We start from the raw sequence: 13190 nt of genomic DNA on the forward strand, positions 1-13190 counted from the left end.
ACTGAAAGTCTATACTAGCCATGTAATTTTTTCCAAATACTGTTTGAACTGTATTGTCTAGTCATAAATGAGAAGAATGCTGGTAAGCCTCTCTATATATAGTTTGGTTGTATACTTCTGGTTACTGAAATGAACTGCAGATGAAGTGTCGCTGCATTGTCAACAGCAGTAGATGATCAGATTCAATCTGAGTGGAAATGATAACCTGCACGAAGGTGCAAAGTAAAGTTAAAAGAGAATAAACTTAAATATTGTCTTCTGCATACTCACGGTGAGGACTGAAAGTGGATCAATTCAATTTAAGCTGATTCTGGTAATTTGTTACATGTAATGTGCAAACTTTTTAATAATATGTATGATGGTTGTTCAAATCACGCATGGTAGCTTTTTTTGATCTTGTCAAGTGTTCCAAATGCAACTGAATAAGATTAAATTCTCATGTTTGTGTCCCAGCAGTCAATAGTTAACTAGATTTTACTCATATCTGAGTAGACAGGTATTGGTATTAAAATGAGGGAGGAGGATGTAGACATTTGACAATGCTGGATAGCCAATATCTGTCATAGTTATTCCTTCAAACTTGAAAGCTTCAAGCATACTTCAAGCATACTTCAAGCATACTTCAAGAATGCTTCAAGCATTTATGTGCTGATGTTAAATAATAAGCTACATGTATGTAAGAGTTCTATGTAACGGAGTACTTGTAATATTTTTTTTCTGTACTGGTGTTTGCAGATAACAATTTGTCTTTATGTGAATCATTTAAGTGAACCGGTTCTTCACAATTCTTATGGCCCTGAAAGAGTAGGCAGAAGTCCAAAACATAGTAAGTGGAACAAAGAAGAAATTGTGGTGTAAATAATTTTATTTACTGTAAGGACTGTAGGTTCTTATTTATCCACTTTTTTAGCAACAAAGCTATTGCTTTTGTATAGTTTGTTTTTTTTAATAATCATTGTCATGGAAATACTATTGTTACTCAGAAGTATTTTTTGCATGTAATGTAAAAGAGTAGTGAGCAGCCTCCAGGTATGTCCTTGTTGAGAGAGGAATCTCTGGCCACTGAGTTTGAGCAACAAGAGGAAGTTAAGCAATGGAAGAATTCCAGTGACTTAGAGGAATTTGTGTTGCTTAATATTTACAGAAGGAGTGGGAGAGGGGGCACTAATTCAGGCAATCCCTTGAATCATTAGAGTTAGTTTCTCTATAGATCTCTAAGAAGCAAAACTACTTTGAGAAACATGAGTGAGATGGGCAGTGTTTGACATTGTGAAAGAACTGAAGTTATGTCTAGCTACACAGATGCTTCTGAAGGAACGAGGAAAAAATGTTGGTTTATGTAATGCAGTGCATGAATGTTCATAGTTCTTGAAACATTTAGAAATTAATAGGAATTTTTTGTAGCAGCAGAAGTAGAAATGCAAAAGGGGAAATACAGCCTGGTAGGTAATTCTAGCTATAGGAAGACTGACTTTAGACTTGCAGCTTGTAAGAACACCTCATGTATTTAGCCAAGCAACCCTGTCAAATGCTAGAGCTCTTCCATGGTAATATTTGTATTCCTAATCAAAACAGGAAAGATTATGAAATTGTAGTAGCACAGTTAAAAGCATATAACACCATTTACTGAATGACAGTATTTCTGGACCAAATTTGATAACAACACTCACACACTCTTAAACCTAGCATCACCTTGATTCATTTATAGATTATGACTCTCTTGCACTCTTCCAGTTCTTTTCCTAATAGTCTTAATATAGATGGGAAAGTCTCTCCCTCGATGGAAAAGCATTACTGTTGGAAGATCTTGTTAGGCAAACAAGATTGAATGGAAGGAAGCACAAAATGTGCATAGGTAAAATAATCTGTATTGATAAAGGATCTTACATTGGAAAAACAAAAAAAAAAACCACTTAACCACACAGGGACTAGAATGAGGCATAAGCTTTTCATTAGTGGAAACTTTTGTAATGGGATTTCTAAATTGGAAAGGATGAGAATATAAGATGAAGATGTTGGCGAGATAGTTGGTTTAGGCTTTTAAAGGACTGTTTGAGAAAGAGCATGTTTAGAGTAAAACTCAATGTTTTTGTGAAAATTTGCAAAATGTAGAGGTAAGACAATGCAAACTATTGTAAGTACCAAAGCACAAAACCCCAGATATACTGTGTTCTCCTGCATAGAAATGCTGTAGCTCAGCCCCAGTTTTCTTTGACAGAACTTGGTGATTTTGGTTCTATCACTTGCTCCATGGCAGTGAAAGGTACAACTCCTTTCTCTAGCAAAGATGTTGCATTTTCATGCCATGTGAGATGATTTCCTTTGTCTCTAGTTTTAACTGAAGAAATGAACCCACTGGAATTTCCTCTTCTGGTTTCCAGTGTTTGTCTAAATCATGTCTAAATGCACTGTTGATAGAAACTCTTGAGCAGGCAGATTTCTTTCTCACAGAACATTAGCCTGTGGTGATGATGTGGGGGTTCTTGTTCTCCATGTGTGCTTTGCCTTCTTATGTGGTGAATTCATGCTCTTAGCTCAGACATGAAAGAGCAGTATCTCTGATATTCTCAGAATTGGTCTACAGATTGCATTGTAGCACTTGAGAAGCAAAAGCAGTATGAATTTAAGGGTGGGGGGAGGACCTTTAAATGGAATTACAAGATGAAAATATGCCAGTCAAAAGTTGCAAAAATAAGCCTGTGAAGATGGTAGAAAAGAACTGCTGGAGGAGTAGAGAAAGTGAAAAACATTAGATGACTTTTTAACTCGTTTCACAATGCACTTGTAGGTCATGTTAAAAGTTAAATAACTCAAAATTGCTTCAGAACTTGACCTACATAACAAATGTGGAAAAGTAAAAAGTTAAGGGAGAGGAGGAAAAAAGTATGGAACACTACTGAGATTGGGTTCTTTTCAAAAATGTTTTTGAATGTAAGAATATGGCTGTATGAACATGGCAAATGTTACCTACCTGTATGAGTACTTGTTGGGTTTCTGCTGTAGTATCAGCAAGTATTTTGTGTTGTTGCTACCACTGTGAGGCTGCTGGGAAAAGGCAGGAATTACAAAGCAAACAAATATGCAGTTGTACAAAAGCTGTTGTTTTAACCTGTTGTGCCCCTTTACTATTAGTTAAGTGTGTCATAGAGGGAAGACCTTAATCAAGAGTGGTGATGCTGTAGTGTAAGCTGTATCCTAAATCATCATTCTCAGGTAGTGTTGTTTGGTGTGATTAAAAATGGCCATTCTTTAACTCAGCCTGTTTCACTAACAAATTTACTCCATCATAATGGTAACCAAAAAAAATTTTGAAAGGAAGGGAGGTTTCAAATCATCTGCATTAGGTAACTGACGTTATAATTTATGTATTGTATAGCTCTGTCTAATGTAAAAAATGTAGTGTTAAATTAAGTAAACTACTGCTTGTGTAGAATTGTTGTTGAAAGTTAAAAATTTGTCCAAAATGTGTGCCAATACATCTGAAATTACCAGTATATCACTGGTACGGTTCTGTATCTCTGAAAGCTGCTTGAGGTGTGAAGGGATAAGTGAGCTGACTGGGGGAACTGGGCAAATGGTTGATCTCTTACCACACACCTGTTGATTTATTCTGTGGTGCCTCTGTGAGGGTGTTTTCTGCTCAATGAGAATAAGAATTTTTTGTTACACATGTTCATATATTATATGTCAGCTTTTGAAATGACAGGATAAGAAACACCTTAATAAACTCAAAGGAAATGGAAATTGAAGTGTTATTTCTGAAATTATTGTGACTATTGTATGGGCTCTTAGTAACTTCATAAATATATCAAGTCATCTACTGCAGTATTAGTTCAATACATGCAGACCACTGTTTACTTTGAAGATTTAACCAGTAAGGGTTTTCAGACATTACATCTAATATTCAGGGAAAGATTTACTTATGTTTATCTTGAATGAGACTTCAGCTATTACTTAAACTTTTTTGCTACTGAACAGGAGGTGGGGAAAGATTCCTAGTCTGATGTCTCATTTGTCTGAAGGTCTGGAATGGCCAGGTAGTTAGAGCTGTTATGTTTTCTTTCCATAGTACCATTAGGCACTAGTGTAACTGTAAAAATACTGAATTTTCACAATTTTTAAGGAAATGTTACTTCCCAAAAAGGTCTAAATAAAAAATAGTGATTGGAGTTGACACTGGCCTAGCTGACAGTGAGCTGGCTCAATTGTAGGAAGGTTTTCTACTCATGAGGAAGTGTTTTTAGTTGTGCTAAATCTTCCCTGGGAAAAAAAAATGCCTTTATTTGCAGAGATGCAAATATATAGTTGCAGTACAGTTTTTTCTTTTTTTAAAAAACTAAGATGAAAGGGCAAAAAAAAAAGCAACAATTAGATACTCTTCATCATTTCTGTTAGGCATCTATGGGTTTAAATTGTCTAATAACTGAGTTCCTTGGAATTTGGAAGCATGCATACAAGTGCGCTTTTTAATGTGTACAGTGTATTAGATGGAGCCCAGAAAAAGAACAAGGAAGCATTTCTTCCTGAAATAATAGTATTTTGTCTCCCAAATAATAATCAAATTAGAAGTAAGTATAAAAACATATGATGATAGAAGTTGTGTTTTAATTAATGGTTTTGTAAATAAGCTAACTGGCTTTTATTTTAGCTGTTTGGTCTGTTTGGATGATTCTTATATTGTCTATCCTCTTGAGGATACAGTGCTCTGCTCTTGTGTTGTGCTTTGATTGTTTGTTTAGAGGAAAATTAGTAAGGCAGGTCCAGGCCTCAGCTCTTTTGCTCAGTCCAAATTCTAACTCATTTTGTATGATCAAGATGTGTATATGAGTTGACCAGTGCTGTAACTGTTAATTGCTTGGAAGTATTCAGCAACTTCATGTATGCAGGCAGATGTTGAAAATGATGACCTGTTTGACTTAAATAGTAAAGACTGTTATATCCAACTGGTTTTAGTCTGAGTAGGTTTATTTGGAGCCATGCACAATGTAGCCTGTTTGTATTCTATTCTGATATTAACCCTGTTACAGAAGTGAACTCTTCTTGATGTGGTGGTTCTTTGCTAGCCTTGATCAATATTTTTTCTTCATGCTGTGGCTCTTAATGCAGTACAATTAACCTCTCTTTTTGGAGATAATTGCGGGCACCATATGTTCGTCCCTTGTCTTCCATTTTGTTGTATAATCTTAGAACTGTTAAGACTGTGTTCTGCTTGTCCATAAAGCTTCACTTTACAAGACATCACTCAGATGTCTGAGTCTGAGAGATATCTTAGACTAGTGACTACATAACCTCAAGGTACAGATTTGTTCCCTTTGGCTATACCTGAGCCTGTTGTCTTCAGCTGCTGTAATGTTATTTCAGTTTTTTGCCTGCGTGGTGACTTTGAGGTTCCTGATGGCAAAGCAGTGGTAAGCCCGTGAAATTGTCTAGTGACAGACTAGACCTAAAACAAGCAGTACTGAGCTCCAGAGTTGTCTGTTTTCTGAATAAATATCATACCTACCCATAGAAGCCTCCCTATACTTGACCCAAATATATTTAGTTGTATGTTACTATGAAGAAAACTCCTTTTACTTACCTTCTTAATGCAACATAGACAGGAATTACTTGCTTTCCAGAAGACTTGCTATCTCCTCTAAAACAATCCCAGAGGTCGGAAGAGGCTTGATTCTTTGTTTAGAAAGAAGATGACTGAATGAGGAAAATGGATTGGAGGTCTTGAGCTTTACAGACTAATCTTTAAGTTGGGGAAGGAACAACTTCTTACTTGAGAAATGCTGCTACTGAATCATGAGTCATGCAGTACAAGTCCCAGCATCCCACTGGGGAGAGACTTGAGCAAAATCTAGATGCCTCTTGTCTCCCATTGAATCAGTGTGGTAAATTACTGATAGATAAACAATGTTAATGTGCCCTGCATACCTTCTGATATTCTCAGTGCTTAAAGTGGAAATTTGGTCCAATCTCAAAAGGCAGGCTGCTGCTAATTTCAGCAGCTGCTGGACAACAGGAATAGAAGTCTGTCGTGATTGGTACATGAATAGCGACTGAAGGAAACAATTTGACATTCTGAAATAAGTATTGAAGGACGTGGCGTTCTTCCTACCAAGTGAAAGACCATTTCAAAGAACAGAAATCTTCTTTGGCTAAGACGAAAACAAACCCTCAAAATCAAGCCAAACAAGCTGCTTTTGAATAGTATCTCTGAACACTGTTCAGGCAAGACTAGATATGGGTGATTTTACTTCAACCAAAATGTCTGAGTAAACTCTGGCAGAAATTCTTTTCTGCCATGTTTTGCTAGCTTGCTTCTAAGAGCACAGTAAGTGTGCTGATTCATGTACCACCAGTGCTGGTTTTCTAACAATAGAATCTACCAATAAATGTTACTTCCTCTATATGTGCGTGTCAACCATGCATCAAGTATAGATAAGCTGCATGTAGCTCACTTTTCTTCAGGTGTGTACAATGAGCAAGATTTCCATCTGGTATTATTTCTTACAGTTAGATGGTTGGTTATGAAGCATTTGTGTACTTGAATATTATTTTGGTTGCCATTAATATGTAAAGCATATACTAAATAAGCCATGCCTATGTCCTCCTCACAATGTTAGGAGTACTTATAATAACCAGCTGTTCCAGAAGTAATATAGTTGACAAGATGGAGAAGCTTTCTAAGATTGTATTTTCTGTGTAGAAGTTTCTTGTCTTCATTCTTTAACCCATATATATTCTAATGGACAGGATTAACATCTGTTACATACATCTTTTCTGTACTTGTAATTTTATTGATATGCGTTTGTTCTCTCAAATTGAGGGCTAACGCAAGCACTTCTGTCAGGCCACAGCGTAGTCACACTGTTGGGAATGTTGGTGTTTATGTGTGTTCACATATGAGCTCAATCCATTAGCTCATAAAGCTGTCACAGAACCCCAGTTAGTATGGGAACAGTTTTGTTATGAAATTTAAGAGGTATAGGTAGGGCAGAGAGCAATGACCATCTGCTACCTGAGAACCTCTTTTTATTCTGGAGTTTCTGGGAGACCTGACTGAAGAGTTCAGTGATAGACACCTTTCAAAACACTTTGATCACTGTCAGCTTTGACTTTTTTGTTATTTTGTAATAGCTATGTGGCACTAATGAATTTTGAAATTTAGTATGAAGCAGTCTGTAAAACTATATTGATCTTGGTGGTGAGACTGTTCTTTGGGAACCAACAAAGGACAAATCACTGCAGAATAAAGTGAATTTCTAAGGCTGCTTTTGTAAGGAGAGAGAATCAGGTAGCAGGACCCAACAAGATGGTGAGTTGAGGTTGTTTTTCCTATTCTAGCATAGCCAATATTCTAAAGGACTAGTGGGCTTAATGAATCAAGCAATGTACTCCTATTTGAGTTGCAGAAGAACTTACTACTGTATATTGGTATGTTTTTATTAGCAAGCCATGCTGAACATTAAGAGCAGACCTACAGTCGACATTGAAACGTAGGGTGTTCATGCAATGCATATTTGGGAGGAATTCGGTTGCTATTAGCTCTTGTCCTGTCCTGTGAGTAGAATACCAATTAGTTCCTGTTTATCTATCAGGCCTTGCTAGACCTCTGAAATAATATTTTGGAGAGAGATACTTAGGGAAACAGGTTTTAGGCCTCATAGAAAAAAGTTAATGGTAAAACAGCTGAGCAGTGTGGATGGTCACTTGGAAAATCACTCAGCAAAACAAACTTGAGTAGACAAGTTGCAAATATATCTACGCTGCTTTAATTAATAAGGGAAAAATAAAATCAGTTTAATTTACTGAAAAGCATTTTCTTTTATTTGTTTTGGGTAGTCTCATTAGAAGTTTTAAATTTTTCAGTAGGAAGTAATTTGTTTAATTTTATCAAATTAAGAAACAACCATATACTCCCTTCTACTCTCAGTAGTGCGCGAGTAAATTCCTTTTCAGCTAAATACTTTTGTGTGATATCAGACTTAACATTTATCCTTATGATGCTCATAAAAACTTTATAACTGATTTTGGATTTTACTTTGTTTTTAACCTATGGCTTATCTGAAATCAATGTCACGTCAAAATAAACCTTTTAATCTTTCTAAAACATGCTTAAATAAAAAAGTTACAATTCAATGTGTAAATAACACTTCTTAAATGGACAATAGCATCTTTTTTCCCGTCAGAGATCAGCTTGTAAGAAGTATTCTAAATAGTGGTCAGTTCAGACACCTCACAAGACAGTGTGTTATTTTGTGACAACTGGCATTTTTGCATGAACCAACTCTGTTCTGCAGTGTTGAATTTTGACTTGTTTTCACTTTAACTTTTCTTCTTTCAGAAAGAACATTTCACTTTGCAAAGCCAGTACAGAGACAAAGATGTTGGAAACTTGGAGCACATGGTAAATAATAAGATTACTTGAATTCTTAATTTAAGCTTTGATTTCATCCGGCTCCTTAAATAAGCTTATAAGGATATTTTTCATTAAAAACAAAATTTGTCCATCCTAGTCAATAACTGTTGGATATGTGGGTTTGCTATCCAGGAAGTGGAAGTTGTCAATATCATTTTAATAATCCTGTATTTCCAAGGTAGTTTTGCTGTTTAATTTAAATACATAAAAACTACAGACTTGAAGTTTTTGTTGAATAAAATAAAGCACAGGAGTGCTGACAGACATTTTTATAGTTTGTGATTCACATTTTAGATTTATTGGGTATTAAAATCTAACTTCCTTTGAAACAAAAGGTTGAGGTTAATTCTGAGTAGTTACTAACGCTACTGTTGTGTCTGTTAATCATTGGAATTTTTAAGTTGATGTTTCTTGATGCATAGGACTGTTTTGGAGATCATGTGCTGTCTATTTAGCTTAAAGCTTTACAAGAATAAGAATTGCAGGTTCTATACATAAACTCTGGAACTTGTGTATGTTTAGAAAGCTGTGAATGGAAGACACCTTACTTGTGAGGCTGAAGAGCCACAGGAAGAAGAAGGGCATATGTATCCCGTTTATCAGCAAACATACTACAAAAATTGGAGCAGCAGACACCCGCAAAACTCAGGACCTGGAAGAGTCTACATCAATCCAAGGGAGCATTATGTATGATTCGATACCCAGATGTCTTAACTTTGATACGAGGGTTTTAATACCTGTTGACTGTTTGACCAGTATGTCTTCCTGGCTTTCATCTCTAAAATAGTTGGTCTTTTTTCCTGTGGGAAGAAATTGCATGGAGAATTTTATGTAGGTAAACCAAATGGAATTTAAGACTTAACTTACTTCTAGCCTTTGGTATATATTTGTTTTTGTGGTTATATCAACATGCCGAAATAAGTGAACCATTTAGCTTTATTAATCTTCATAGTCATAAGATGTATAAATTAGATTAATTGGATACATGCCAAAATGTAGTTAAGCTGTTTCCCTGGTTATTTCTGGAAGCATTCTCTCCCTGAATGGATATTTTACAATAAACTTACCTATGTAAAAATGAGTAAATGTGAGCCAGACAACTGAATAACATAAGTAACATAAGCAGTCTCAGACTGAGAGTTATTTTTTTGCATCTTAGAAAACTTGGGATCATTGTAATTTTGACTGGCCTTAGCTATTGATTTTTCAACTAGCTCTACCTCTCCCAGTCAAATGAGCAACTAGCCTACCTCGCAAATACTGACTTGCTGTTTCATAACATACATGTTGTGTGTCTTCCCACCAAGTGAAGCAATTTTCTTACATCAGAAACTTTCTTTTCTATTGATCCTGGCTGTCAGTTGTGTGCTTGCTGGCTGTAGTTTCACAGTAGCTCTATATGAAACTTAGTTGCAGAAAGTGGAAGACTAGATAGACAGAACTTCTTGAAAGTGTTTTATGTGCTGTTGCATCTTACCGACAAATTGCTATTTAGTCATTTTTCCAAGTATGAGTCCCATGTTAAGTGTTGCAGAGTTTATCTTGCTTGGTAATACACTTTATGTTTGTTCTCAGCTTGCAATAAAACTGCCTATGATGTGTTCTTTACATCTTAGAAAAGGAAAGCTTCAGTAGATTTCAAGTAGTTTTCAGCCCTGTCCTTTGATCTTAACCAGTACTGTGAAGTAACTGGAGAATGTCCTGATGTTACTAGTGCTAACAGTATTCCACATGAAATTTTAAGTGTGGGGTAATGGTTGAAAAATATGCTCAGGATTGTTTTAGAAAAATAATTTTTCCTTTGGAGTGAAAAATAAATATTTAGCAAGGAAAAAAATATGTATATAATGTATTAGTACTGAAATGAGCTCACAGGACAATCTTAAGATCTTTTAAGACAACAGCAAATAAAACACTGACTAAAATTTACTGGAAAAACCTAAGTACAGAATAATAATATTCAGTCAGATGACCTCAAGACAAAATGTTGAGAAGAATGACTATGTTGTACTGATCTAGCTATTGATACAGAATTAAACATGACTTCTGCAGTATTAGTGTTTTCTCTGCAGATGACTGGATTTTTCAGACAGAGGGAAGAGTCATAGTTGTAGAAGTAATAGAATTGAAAGCTAGGATAATTAAGCATGCTGCAGACAGGGTGCCATTGTAAAACCTGTGCAACCTGCATTTGTCTCCATCATGGTAAAGTTGACAAGATCCCTATCCATAGTAGGTCTAGGTAAATATTTCTAATTTGTTACAAGTAGCAGCTAGAAAATGAGGGCTTAGATGCCCATGTTCTGGACACTGTACAAATAGACATTAACTAATGTTAATGTCTGTTAACATTGCTAAGCAACTTACTGTTATATGATGTGGATGAAGCTGACAGTTGGAGGAATGGCAAAGAAAAAGGTTGGAGAGAACCTGTTTCTGAGGAGTTTTCTTTGAAGCACTGTCAAGTTGTTTTCTGTTATGGACTGAGCACATTCATGTACATTGAGCAACTGTTTTCATTTTTAAAGCCTCCTGCTGTATTTGAGACCTAAAGAAGGGCTCGTGTACCCCCAAAATATATTTTCCAATCGTACCAGTTTAAGCAGCTACCCCTTTCCACAAGCATTGCATCACCTATCCTTACATTACTGCAGCTCCAAAAAACATCCATTGCCAGAACATGAAAAGAAAACAGTGTCTTGGCCAAATATTAAAGCAAATAGAGTGACAGAACATTGAGGTGAACTACACTGCCTGAGGTAATTTGACCAATATCACTGAGCAAAATTTCATACAAAAAATATTTGCTTATACATTATGGCGTGATTCAAAAGAGTTATTGTGATAGTGCTTCCACTACATTCATTAGCACAATGTGATATTGAGCAGGTGATCATTTCGGTTCCTATTATGTTGGCAGATGATGTAAAAAACCAGTTATTTTGAGTTGACTTATTCTACTGCTTTTTATTCTTTTTTGCAGATACATTTTTGTTTGAAGAGTTGAAAGGTTGGGGGAGGGAGGGAAGAAGAATGCTATCAACAAAGCTATAATTGCTTTTTTGAATTTGTAAAAATAGCTTAAAAAAGAAAAATGTAGTCCAGCTATGTTGCCTGAGTTACCTATCGATGAACTACAGAAAGGTTGAATTGCAAACTATCCATCAGCACGTAGTTTGCCCTAAAGTCATTAGGGAAATACGTCATGTTTATTCTATGAGAAATATTTTTTGTAATCTGTTCAGGGACATTTAGTGTTTTAAGTTTTTAAAAATGTTGCTTGTAGTCATGAGCGTGGCTGGTTTTTGGGGGAGAGGATTTGGCATAGAATGCTTTGAAGAGAACAGAAAAGTATCTGCTGATTAGGATTTCCGACAGACGGGAGTGCACATGTAGAAGTAAATTTGATCTGCTTTTTTAAGATGTAGAAAATGTCCTTTTTTATTTTTTTACATGTTCAAATGTTCGTATTTGTATATTGATTTGAATAAAAACATTCAAAATAGAAAAATTTTGTGTGTTCTTTAGATTTAAGATTGCTTAAAATATGGAAAATGCATCCCCTTTCTTGGTGATAATGTTTCTTCCTCTGTGGTTGTATATGCAGAGCATGTGCTTTTTTTCCTAAAAATACCATTTTTCAATATCTGTGGTGTTTGGATGCTGAAATGAGATGTCCTTTCCATAGCTGTTTTATTTAAGAACGCACAGAATATGTTAAGTATATTAAAAAGTCATTTTAATTTGATGGAGTTTACCTCAGATTTATTATATTCCAACTTGAAATGTACACTTCCACTGGGATAAGTCATAATTGTACTTTCACTTCTTTAATGCTAAGTGCAAGAGGAAGAAGTTTAATTATTTGGTGTTGTACTGCACCCACATTTGTTCCTGTTCTAGTAAAACCTTACTTTATTGGGTTCTGAGGTTTTTTTAATGGCTGTGTCAGTATGTCAGATACTCTTCTTGCTCTTAATGTACCTTGATAATTTAGATGTCTTTGGGCAAATCTTGTCTGCCACTTTTTCCTCTGGTTAAAATTCAGTGTCATGTGACTTGGGTCTAAATGCTGGGAAGTAACTTCATTTTTGCATCTATATGAAAATAATAATCTGGCTGCATCACTTAAGGATTATAAGCAAAGTGTAAAGAGGCGCTATAACGGATCCAGTTGTCCTTTTTTTCACTTGTCCTTTTCCTGATGTTCAGTGTTATTTTGTTTATTACTGTCTTGGGTCTCTGAAATCTTGCTCCTAGTGGTCTTGCTGCGTTAGATCTTGTCTCTAGGATGATGTATTTGCAAGTTTCAGTCTTCTGGACGCTTCATCTTGCCTGTACTAGTAAGAAGTTGTCTGTATGACTGGAGATATTCTGTGCTTGAACAGCTCCTTAGTTGACAGCAAAATATTTTGGGACAGTATTTGTTTACACCATTCAGCTCATAACAAACTTCAGAAAGTGAAGTTTTTCTTGCTGATTTATGGCTTCCTGCTGTATTAGGTTATGTGCAATGCAGCAGTGTACCAACAAAAGGTGCTTCAGGGGAGAGACAGACACCTATTAAAAGTGTGCTCTCTCCTGTCACCATAGTATATGGTACTTGTAAGAAAAAGAGTCCACAGATCTACATAACTTTTCTGAACTGCTGTAGTAATTTTGGAATAATTACTTTTAGGTATTTGTGACAAAAGCTGAATTCCTTGTCAGGTATGATAGATGAAAACAGAGCAGTTGGATTTCTGTCTTCCATTTGACTGAATTGACTCTTTCAAGACCA

The 13190-nt window shown here is 35.7% G+C and overlaps 1 protein-coding gene across 1 annotated transcript in view; it reads left to right on the forward strand.

Moving 5' to 3' along the window:
• The window catches only part of NECTIN3 (nectin cell adhesion molecule 3), a 67197-nt gene extending 55282 nt beyond the window's left edge, over nucleotides 1-11915 (forward strand). Inside the window, exons 8-9 of the mRNA XM_086762743.1 lie at nucleotides 8336-8398; nucleotides 8933-11915. Coding sequence (XP_086618869.1) covers nucleotides 8336-8398; nucleotides 8933-9103 — 234 coding nt within the window. The 3' untranslated portion in view covers nucleotides 9104-11915. The remainder of the gene's footprint in view (nucleotides 1-8335; nucleotides 8399-8932) is intronic.
• Nucleotides 11916-13190: the final 1275 nt, after the last annotated feature.

The sequence above is a fragment of the Chlamydotis macqueenii genome, chromosome 1 (assembly GCF_036417535.1).
Source record: "Chlamydotis macqueenii isolate bChlMac1 chromosome 1, bChlMac1.mat, whole genome shotgun sequence".
NCBI lineage: Eukaryota > Metazoa > Chordata > Aves > Otidiformes > Otididae > Chlamydotis > Chlamydotis macqueenii.